This window comes from Podarcis filfolensis (genome assembly GCF_964270895.1).
Source record: "Podarcis filfolensis genome assembly, chromosome: 4".
Taxonomy (NCBI): domain Eukaryota; kingdom Metazoa; phylum Chordata; class Lepidosauria; order Squamata; family Lacertidae; genus Podarcis; species Podarcis filfolensis.
In genome coordinates this window covers 67,194,395-67,206,320 of record NC_139607.1, presented here as the reverse complement: position 1 = coordinate 67,206,320, position 11,926 = coordinate 67,194,395, and the positions used below count along the sequence as shown (strand labels likewise).

Here is an 11,926-nt window from a genome sequence, read left to right as displayed (position 1 = left end):
TCTCTCTCAATATCCCAGGTTCTCATTTTCTACCATCATTGTTTCTATGAACAACATCCCTTTCTGTGGCCCGGGAATAAAATCCCAGCACCATGGGCAAATACGACCAACGTACATAAACTGCTGCAGTTCTTGGACACTACTCGTGGGGAACGAGCAAAACAAGGAACTTTTCACGTTTCTCAAGCTATTCTTACACCAAGGGTCAAAACCATTGCACGGAATCTCATCCGTGGCCTGAAAAACACACTTGTTCACAAGTAAGTGCCTGTTTTAGCTTTCTTTAGAAACCTTGTTAACCTGTGCTTGCAGTCCTAAACCCAGGTACCTAGGAGTAAGCCTCGCTGAATTCAATAAGACTTACTTCTGAGTAGATATGGTAGCCTTGTCCTTCTTACTTGAAATGCATATAAACATAATAAAGAGTCCTCTCCCAAACCTCCAGCCAACAGAAGATAGATGATAGAAAGAATAAATTTACTTAGGGTGCAATCCTGTTCACACTTAACTGGAAGTAGGTTTGGGTGAATCTGCCAATTTCATTTTTTCTGTTTTTCATTTTTCCCCCCAGTTTTAAATTCAGTTTTCCGCATTTCCATATCAGCTTGCAATTTTTAAAAAGTCTTTATGACAGTTCATCAGTATTTTAGTGCAATTTCTCCTCAGATAGGCACATGTTGCATGCTTTTGCAAAATTCAGAACAGTGCAAATTTCAAAGGATGGCAAACTTTAATTAAACTGCAGCTATTTTGCTCGGAGTTTGAATCAGATCAAATGTTTTCACTAAGAAGGCAAAAATCCATTACACACGCATGCACACACACACACACTCTCTCACTGATGGTGCCATGGGTTCCAATTCTGTGCTCAAAACTTTATTCCATTTTGCTGAAATAAGTAGGCTTACTTATTTCTGTTGATGTGATTAGAAACTGTAGCCGATACTGTTGCAAGTTGCTGCCACCTACAGACCAGAGTAAGTAATTGAGCCCATTTCTCCTCACTATATTACATATCCATTCATTTAACATATTAGTAAGTAGTGATGGCTTTCATTTCATTTCTTGGTTAACGGATCAAATTTAAAATAGCCATGTATAAAATAGCTTTAATTACTTTCAGAATGCTCTCTGAATGAAATGAGAAAGCACTGCATTCATTGAAATGAATATTTTTAAATGCAGGGCAACTTTTAATTCAACACAGCTATCAATCTATTAAAGCTACAGTGGCATGGTGTGCTAATGTAGCAACTAGCAATACTGGCTGCAAGTGGAAAATGCATAATTTTAACAGTAAAATCATACATGGGGTTAGGATGTCCGTATCTTCATCTCTGACACATTTCTTATACATTGCTTCCAGACTGGCACTATTTTGTGAGAGGGACCTAAGCAGTGGCAGGAAATCTAGGTTTGTGCAGTTAAAATGGGTTAAATCAGTCTGTCACCCTAGTATAATCCGCTTTAAGGGAGGGGGCTTTTGCAGTTGATAGGGTGATGAGAAAAGTGTGAGAAAGCAGTGAGAAGTGTGGGATAACGATGAACAGGAAGATGTTTGAATATCCCACAAACAAATCAGAATGAATGGTTAATAAAGACTAAATATAGTCTAACCTCCACATGAGCTACATACAAGCAAATCATAATGAATTCTCAACAAACAGGCTCTGTGGAGGAGCTCATATCCACAACTTGTCAATGCCACTTTTCCAAAGTAGTTGTCTCTGCAGTAATAAGACACTAGATGGTGCTAAAGGGCTTTTCCCCCCTTCTCGGGAACAAATGTATTTGATTAAGAACTTTTGTGCATTTCGTCCCCTTACTAAAATGTTTAATAGCAAAAATGTAAAAAGAATGGATTACCATCATGCCAATTCAGAAATGATACAAATACCCCAAAATACCCATTATAAATTGTATGGTATTCGTTCAACCAAATATTATGGGTCATTGAAATCAAGTCATTCCATTGACAGGACTAACACATTGTCTTGTCTAACCCAGTGACTAACACTTTTGCTTAGCTTTTCCTTCTGTAATTCCTCATTGTCACCCAGCTAAGCAGTACCAAATTACCAAATAGGCAGGGTAGGCCCTTTTAGAGGTCCTGTGACAACGGACCAAAATAATATTGATTTGATCTTGAATGAAAAGTACAATCAAACTTTATTAGTTCAATGCTATCCCACTAGAGCTTGTGTGAGGGGGGAGAGCCAAGATTTCTACTGCCTAGGGGCCTCCGCATGGTTTAATCCAGCATTGCAACTAAGCCATTGCTGAAAATTTCTGGATGTAAGCCAAATGTGTACATAATGGCCCAGGTAGTCTTTTGTTAGCAGGGAAGGAGGCTTCTAGGAAAAAGAGCGAAAATGAAATTACTGCAAAACCTGGTAATACATAAAGATGTTATTAACACAGTTTTAATAGAGAATTTCCTTTCAGTACAATACCTTCCACTGTTAAAACCAATACATCATATTTTATAAGCAATTCAAAAAAAAAATAACTTCCACATTACATTTATAAAGACTTACTAACTGTACCAGATAATCTCAACTTTTAAACTTGCAGCTTTCCTGAGAAAATTGTCATGGCATGCTGTTACTGCCATGTTGTTTCATTCAGATAGAGTTTTGAAAGAATAACACACAGCAATATTAATTTTTAAGGGAAGCTTGGGTGAAAAACTGCTCAGCATACACATGGGGGCTCCCTAAGAATGTGTGAGCATATGCCTGTCACCTCCATGCACACTCATTGCATATATTTTGAGTGCCAGAACAAGGCCGCTGTGATTTACAGAGGTTTCCTTTAGACCTTGAAAAGGAATCCTTTACTCGGACACTGATACATTCACCCTAGTATCTTAGCTAGAATGTAAAAATGTTGCACAACGTTGTTCCTCTCTTTTGCATATATAGATAGATAACCTCTAAGCAGTTTAGATAAAAACAATAACAATACAGCAACTTTCAATAACATTTCCAAAACACAAGGAAACACAACCCAATTGTATATCACAAACAAAGCCAAGCAGGGTACAAAACAACAAAATAAAAATGAAGAGTCAGAGTCTAGGATAGGTTGGGTAAACATAAGGTTTTAAGAAGTGCTTAAAGGTCAGTACTCGCTTTGCCTCACAAATTACCCAAGGTGGGGGGCATTTCAGATGCCAGGTGATTTCATCTGTTTCTGTATTGTCACCAGGTGACATCCTGCTAATCAAAAGATCTTAAAGATTGGCTTGGTCTGTGCAAGGGGAGATGGTGTGCTAGGTACCTGGTTCCAAGTTGTTTAGAGCCTTACGTTCAAGGCTTTGTAATTGACATTTAGCTTGGTAATAAATAGGCAGCAGTACAGATCTTTCAATGCTGGTATAATACATGTAACAAAGTACTCTGCCAGTTTCATTCTGCACTAGCTGCAGCCTCTAAACCAGATACAAGGATAGCTCCAACAAGCTGGAAAACATTTCCTTGTTTATTTCCTTCTCACACATCTTGTAGTGTTGTTCCCGAGCCAATCAGAATTTTGCTTTGAATGGGTGAGAGATATCAGATGTGGCTTGCTCCACTGATAACTTCACCTATGAGTTTCTGCTGCATCTCATAGTGGGTGAGATGCTGCCACCCCCGTTTCTCAAAGAGACAGTTCCTTATTGGCATAATGGTTTGAATCCAAAGCCTTCCACTCATGAAAAGTTCCTTCATTCATGAAACAGGGCTTAGATCCAAAGGAGGCTTACATTAATAGAAGTACAGAAAGGACCATTTTTGCCAAAACCCCTTGCAGGCCCCTGGTCTGGAGAGCCCCCATCCCCAACTCCATAGCAGATGGGGGCATAGTGAGCTGCAGGAGGAAGGGGGTGAGACCTGAGTGCTCCCCTTTCTGTGAGTTGAGCTCCACTCACAGAACTCTGGATTCAAGGCAATGCAGTTTGGGAGAACGCTGTATTTGTATGCAGTGCCAGCATGTTGATTATATACAGGATGCAATGTGCCTCATGCATACGACGAAGGTTCATGTTACATTTTCCTTTCTTTTCCCTTTAGGAATCTCCCTTCGATTCTGGACTGGGTGAAGCTGCAGAAACCAGGCGTCATGGGTGTTAACATAATTACATCAGATTTTGTGGAACTGGTTGACTTTGCAGCTACCGTAATTGCATTGAATGAGCTTCTCCTAGAAGACAATGAATCCTGACAACGGGAAAAGTTTTAATGTGGGAATGTTGTCCAGTCATATCAAGAACTTTCTTTCAAGCTCTCTCTCCATCTATCGGTTTTGCTGTTTCACACAATGCCAAGGCACAAGGCCACGTGTTGATTTGACTGCACAGTCCTCACAGCACAGCTTCCTTCGTCCCTGTGCTGCATGTATGGCTGCTCTGCCTACATCTGCTGAAATACAGAATATGTGCCGGCTGGACACTTCAACATCTGTAAATCATTAGCAGGAGCCTCTCTCTAGACTTGTTGAGTGTGTGCATCCTGCATGTTATGAAACCCAGGAGCCCAACTCTAAAGATAATTATTGAACTCTAAGTACACATTTACCAGACTAGCCAAAAGATTTTGTTCTTGGCGACAAAAGTCAGGCATGTGCCCTGCTTTCTTCCTTTCAACTGTACTGTATATTAAACTACCTCAGTCACTAAAATACAAAGCACAAACAGTGTCTCAATTGCTAAGAGTGACCTTTTTGTAAATACAGTACCGTGTATGAGTTTTTAAGAGTTTATTGTGAGGTATAAATGAAGTTTTTAAACCTCTTTCTTTCTTTTTTTTTACTTGAACTCTCATTTTAATCTATTAAGAAAATGTGGTAAGTTAAAACTATTGGAGCAGAAAGATGGGCATTTTAAAATACAATGATATTTATTTTGTAGCAATTGAAATATCTATGGTGGTATGAAGTACAACGGGAATGTAATAAGTTTGTGGATTTTGTAGGAAATGTTTCCCAGATTATGTAGCACAATCTGGTGAGTGGTGAAAGAAGATATTATGTATCTCTCTGCAAGTCACTGCTCTGACCTTGCTTTCCCCAATTAGCCACCTTCTGAGGGAAGTTAATTCTGCTGTGAGTTTTGCACCAGCTGTAACAGAATATTTCAAATACTCCCCTATGCAGAGTTGGAGCAAATTTGCTACTATTAGGGGAGTCTGTTACATCTTTGCATGAATTGCTTCATTGCCCTGGCCTCCTTCCAGTCAGAAGATGAACCCAGATCAGAAGGTGAAGATGGGTAATCTTTGCTCTTACATGCTCTGAAAGTACCCATTTTTGGGTGTTAGCATTTTTAAAGTGTAGTTTGGTCATCGGAAGTTTGGAAAAAACCAAGTGAGTTCTCATGGACAATTCCTACAGAATCCATATGAGTTTTGCATTTCAACATAATGTGTGTGCAGTTTGGTGGTGGAAGACTAAGATCAAAACTACTTTTATGTTGGCAGAAGTTTGCTTATTTTATTGTTTGTCTCCAAGACAGTATGCAAAAAACTTTATAAGAGGAAGGCTAGGGTTTCTGTGAACCTCAGGTGGGTCAATGTCACCCCTCCAATATTTGACCCAAAGGTTTGCTGGTGCTGCTACCTCTGCTGCTTTTGTAACCCAATATCTAACATGTAGCAGCTTAATTTATTTTAAGTTTCACATATGCACAATATGTGATTACTGTCTCTTTTTTAAGTTTGTGCTGATGGGGAAAAGCATTTATGTTGACTTTGATAACTTCCTGTTTGGAAGTTCTTCCCTTGGCATTCATAAGGGTTAGATTTATCCACTGTTATTATATAATTTTAATGGACCTTCAGGGAAAAGCAGATTTGCTGAAAGGTATTTCAGCTTCAGATCTCAGGCTTGCAATGATTGCAAATGAAGTCCAAAAAAATCCAGGTTTCAAATCTGGTGGTTTGAGTTTTCTTTTATGTCCATTCCTCATGCTAGGAACCATTTCAACCTGTGTGAATTAGTTTGAACAGGAAATGAAGGCATTATTTTCCTGCCTTTCTAAAGGGCTTTCACAGGTGTATACAGAGCCTGAGTTTTTGTTCATTTTATGAACCTACTTTGAGATGGAATCACTGGGCTTAATAGTAGTGATTTAATGTTGATAGGTGGTTGTGTTTTCTCCCTTTCATCATCTTGGCTTATATTTATTTGTACATAATAGTTTGATATAACAAAATGTGGTTGCTGAGCATACAGTGTAGCAATGAAAACTGGCATTTGCACAGCAGGACTTTGAAGGTATTTGATGGTTTTGTCACCAGTAAAGAGAAAATGATGGTCAGGGATAAGTGCTTAAGATTTTGAGGTCTATTCCTAATGAGATCTCCATTATCATATGGAGGGGACATACTTGTTGCAAGTCTCAGGGTGAGAGACAAGTTCAGACAAGTTCACCCTTTGAATAGACAACTCCACACCTGAACTTGTTTATACCATTCAAGAAGTGAATCAGTGGTTGGAAGAGTCAAACACTGATTTGCTCAGAATATGTGACTATATGATCTCACCTTTCAGTAAAAATGAAGTGACCTGCGAACGAATCACAGTGGTGTGACTGAAACTGCCTGGAATTACCTATTTGTGTAGACAGAGGCAGTTGCTGAGAAAAGACTTGATAATGACCTCTGATTCTCGATCATGTATAGGGATACTTTGATGTGGGGTTGAAACAGACATGTATGCAGTTGGGTTTGATAGCTGCCTGTTATTAAGATGGCGAGTTTGTTCTATTTATTTTGTATTTATTTGAGTTTTCAGTCCTACCATGCAAGTTTCAGAGCAAAAGTGTAATTTAAAGCAAATGAAAATATAAGGTATATTTTGATATCTTTGATATGGCCAGTTGAACTCTGTCAGAGCACCATATATTAATGCCAGAAGATTCTCAGTGTGGGGCCTCATTAAACTTTTTCACATGATAAAGTCACCACATGGTGATTTTTGTGATGTTTTGTTTGCATGATCAATATTTCATTTGGTTGCTTCCTCAGTGTTTGGTGAGAGGTGGTTCTCTCTGTCCTGGTTCACATGCAGTGTTGAAACATAGTTTAAGATGGTGCTTTTAATGTACATGAGCAATCTGATCCTCCTCCACTTCTGTGTTGCACAGCAGAGGATGCAAAGCAGAATATGGTGTTAGTGTGAACCTGGGAAAACAAGCCAGACTCTGCCTTGTTTCCTCTCCCAGACAGCAGCAGGGAAGGAACAAAGTACTTGCATACATCTAAAGCTACCATTTAGTTTAAACTATGGTTTGATGTTGTGGGCAAATGCAGTCCCTGTGCAAGTTGGCTTTAATTTGATTAAAGTTAGACCTGGCATGCTAAATATCATGCCTCAGTGCATGAAGGTGAGTTGCTACATAGAAATCTGCACTTGGACTGTATCGGTTTTCTTGAGAAAGGGGTTATATAACTTGAACAATTACTGTGAATTTCATTTGCTGTCCTTTTCATTTGAGCTTGGTGTATAATAAAACAAGTCCTCTCAGTGATCAGAAGCATAGCAACTAGACATAAAACAGGAGGCTGCTTTCTGGTTTATGAAGGACCTAATCTATTTGATTCCTGTGGCTTAATAAGTGTCCCTTGAGCATAGTCTATCCTCCACTCCTTTTCAGAAAGAACATTTAAGGCTGATTTGCACATGCATGGTTGCTTGTACCACAATGGCACAAGTGCAGATTTCCACAACACAACTGTGTGAATTGGCTCTCTTGTGGAGGTGGGAAGGGTATATTGGCATGATTAAAACTCACCTGGACCTTACAGTGAGTTGCCAACAGCTTTTCAGAGGAAGCTGCCCTCAGAGGAAACTTCCCTTTTCAGAGGAAGCTTTCAAAACTAGGACCACTCATGTGGTTTGTAATATCTATCATTTGCCATTAGAGTCACGCAGAATACATTTAAGAGCAAAGGTATCAAAGGCAGAAAAATAAGGCCAAGTATGTCAATATTATTTCAATTCTTACAAACTTTAGGTTGGGATTTTATTGTGCAGTTTAGTCGTTGTGCAGATGAGACCTTGTGGTATAAAGGGATTAGATTTTTTAAAAAAATGGTTATTTATTATTCTGTTAATTTATTCTGTAGGCTTCTGTAAATTATTGCATTTGGAATTGTTATAGGCCATATTATGTTGTGAATTGTTATGGACTGCATAAAATGTTGTTTTAATGAACCAGAATAAATATTATACTTTGTCCAGTGCCTAGCACAGTAAGCCCTAGTACTTGGGGCAACTTGATGCATTCCTGCAGCCAGCAATATACAAGGGTGATGGTGAGAGTTTGGTTGTCTCAATTAGCATGAATACGCTTATCACTATGGTTCTGGCTGACCAAAGCAATGGGTGATCAGACACTTAACCAAAGTGCTCAAATGATCTTTTATGTCCTGGAACTCCTTTGCAGTCTTGGAAATGTGACAACCATCAAAGTTGCAGGGGTGGAACAGAGAGACAGCTAGAAACATTTTGATTTTGAAGCAGACAGGCAGATCAGGTGGGAAAGAGCTATGATTCAGCTAAAGGGAAAGCATATTTGTGTGCAGAATCTCTCTCTTTGGGAACCCAATACATGGTTAGGAAGTGTGCTGTCTGGTTTTGGAGTCTATTTGCTTCTACTATGCAATGCTGATATGAGAAAGACTCTGTAAGAATTTGTGCTCTATCAGGTTAAAATTTGACAGAAAACATGAGAGATTTTTGTTTTGATTTTCACAGTGTAGCCCATGAAATATATCCTTATGGTCCATAAGCAGCTAATACTTTTTGCTACAAACAAAAGTGATAGAAGAATACAAAGGTCTATTAGGATGTCACGTATTTATTATGACTATTTATTTCCTATAAGTACCTGATATCTGACTTTATGTGAGCTACACTTTTTTCATGTCTGATGTCTTTCTTTAATAGTCCTTGATTATTTTCCTGAAAATGTATACATTTCATTTTTCCCCCTCTCCAGAATGTTGACTGTTCCAAGTCGAAATGGTTCATTGTACCTTACGTTTTCTATTTCAAAACTCCTGGGTATTGTAAAGCCAGTATACCTCACTTTATTTCTGTACGTAAAATTTGGGGCTACATCTGTTCTTCACATTTACTTGCTGTTTTGTTTCTAATCGTGAAATTTCTAACTTTATATGTGTGTGCGCACCATGACTGGATACAATGGAATTATTCTGTTAATTGTTCAATTGTTGTGCGAAACAATTGCAGGAAATGTACAACTTTTCTTCCAACAACTTATAAATGCAGATAACAATAAACAGATGTATTCGCATTAGAAAGAAGTTTGTTGTATAGATTTCTATCTATACTATCTATCTATCTATCTGTGTGCTATCTAATTCAGGAGTAGCTGACCTTTTTGACCTGGTGGGTGCATGTGCAGACCAGAGGAAATGTCATGGGCACCACACACATTCCATAACACTCTCCATCCCAAGTGTAAACCCCCCACCCCTTGCCCTTCATGAGACTATTAGACTTGGTAGGGAATGCCTTCTGTTGTCTAAGGGAGGCTTCTTTCAAGTGTGATTTCAGCAGAGGGAGGGGCAGGGGCAGTGGGACAGGACCCTGTGGGATCCAGGGATGGCTTCTGTGAGCACAAGCCTGCCTGTGGTCCACAGCAGTGATCCCTGATGTCATAGTTCATTGCCAAGGTTTATTACTGTTCCTTTCATCTAGAAGAAGCTACTTCACCTTCTTGTCTTTCAACCTGGGAAATTACATTTGATTCTCTGTAGAACTTCATTTTGGCACTATAAGGCAATGTTTCAGAAACTTGGCTGTTTTTGGACTACAGCTCCCATCATTCCTAGCCAGCAGGATCAGTGGTCAGGGATGATGGGAATTGTAGTCCAAAAACAGCTGGAGACCCATGTTTTGGAAGCCCCGCTATAAGGAATCCTTTGTAAGATTCCTTAATAAAAGCAGGTACATCCAAGTTAGAGAGCATATTGGTCAGGTTTTTTGAGCAAGGGACGGAGGTGTTGTTCTTCCCTCTCAGACAATTCCCACTATAGAGTACTCCAGTGTAGCATAATGCAATAAGGAGCCCAGAACCAGAGTGCTTTGTATTTCTATTCTCCCCCAAATGGTCTGGTGGAAACCAAAACTGCCACGCTCCCATGATGATTTGCCATTAGCTGTTGGAAAATGCTGAGGTTAGCTGTACCGTACTCAAACAAACCTGCTTCCAGGTTTGTTTGTTTGACGGGGCAGAACTGGTAAGGGGCAAAGTACACAAACAAAGAGTGTCACAAGGACCAGTCCTCCATGGACACATCCTGCCTTTGAAGTGAGCCACCAGGTGAAAAGGAAAGCATGACTTTTGCACTGCTATTAACCTTTCTGGGTATTCTGCATGAACGCACTGAGACATAGGGTTCAGCACCTTCAACAGTTCTGTAGAGGAAGACCTGCTGAAAATTTACCCTTCTGCAAAGCTATTAAATGTGCAGAGCCCTGCCCTATCTCTCTGATCAGGCAGAACACTCAGAAAGGTCAAAAGTAGTGCAAAAGTCATACTGCTTATGACTTTACACAGATCACTATGCAAAATTAAGAGTGGCTGCATTTTCAGCTTGGTGGATCCTTTACCAGTTTCCTTTACCAAATATTGCTGACCAATATTTCTGGTCATGTGGTCAAAGGGGTCTTGATTTGGATTTTGTCCCAGAAGCATGACTTCGTCTAAATAGGCCTACATTTATAGGCAGTTACCTTTGGGAAGCTAAGAAACTGTTATGGGAAAATCTGGTAAAGATTAGCCCTCCCCCAACGAAAGACTAAACACCCCACAATAATTAAAACAGACAAAAAAAGCAGGCCAACCCCTCCTAGCAACAACATAAACCCACTCATTTTTAAAATAAAAATTGTGAGGACACCGTACGAGGATGGAAAATTGTGAGGGCACCACAACATTATATCTCTATCATGTTACTACTACTACTACTACTACTATTATTACTGAAAGTTATCCACTTTTTGACTAGAGAAAGGCATTTAAGAAAAAGAGTTAAGCTTCATTACAGAGCAGCCCAAAGTACTTTGGTTTGTGCAACAGCTCATTAATTTACCTTGTGGAAAGGCTTTCTGGCAATGTGATAAGCCTCCTGGTTGCTGCTTCAAGACAGCCACATTCCTGAGTGGCACATGGCAGAGAATTTGCCTCTTATGAAATACGCATCACAGAGCCCTTGGCCGGGGATGGAAAATGCTCTCTTAATGCCTTTTGAAGGAAAGCCAGCTGGGGCCGTGGAGTGTTTGCCAGCAGGTCTTGTTGCACATATTTTACTCTTAAGGTAAGCACCGCATATGAAACCTGTAGAGTTAAGTAAATGTTGGTTACTAATTTAGCATTCCAGCCACATTCAGTTGGAAACAAGGTCAATCATTCACCTAAGGCGGGAGGTCTCTGTTAACTGGAAACAATCTGAAGTGCACTTGCCTTTGTTGGAGCTGGAAAAAAGGGTGTTCATCCTCTCAAACCAACATTTCAGATTAATCCACTAGATGAAGTCCAAAGTACTGTTCAAAAAAGTAAAGCAAACAAGTGGATTAAAATACTTGAACTAGAGTAGCCATATTATTACTACTATTTGCTATTTTAGTTTCATAAGAGAAGCTTTTACCTAATCCTTAGCAGTAGCAATATTTGGGTGCACTGTTTGGAACAGTTTAGGAGAATGTTCAGTATTTCTCAAGCCAGCAATTGCAATGTCTAAATCGGAATTTGCAAACACATTGACTGGTTAGGGGGTACCTATGCGCCCCTTGTTTTGCTGCATGCCACATAGGAAGGAGCCACAGGAAGCTATGTGAAATAAGCCACATTCGTAGAATCGTAAAATTGTAGAGTTGGAAGGGACCATGAGGGTCATCTTGTCAACTGCCTGCA

At 39.6% G+C, this 11,926-nt stretch overlaps 1 protein-coding gene across 1 annotated transcript in view; it reads left to right on the top strand.

The window, feature by feature from the left end:
- PLCXD2 (phosphatidylinositol specific phospholipase C X domain containing 2) overlaps positions 1-9,308 on the top strand; it is a 30,296-nt gene extending 20,988 nt beyond the window's left edge. The window contains exons 3-4 of the mRNA XM_083611724.1: positions 19-260; positions 4,056-9,308. Of these exons, the coding sequence (XP_083467850.1) occupies positions 19-260; positions 4,056-4,206 (393 nt within the window). The 3' untranslated portion in view covers positions 4,207-9,308. The remainder of the gene's footprint in view (positions 1-18; positions 261-4,055) is intronic.
- Positions 9,309-11,926: the final 2,618 nt, after the last annotated feature.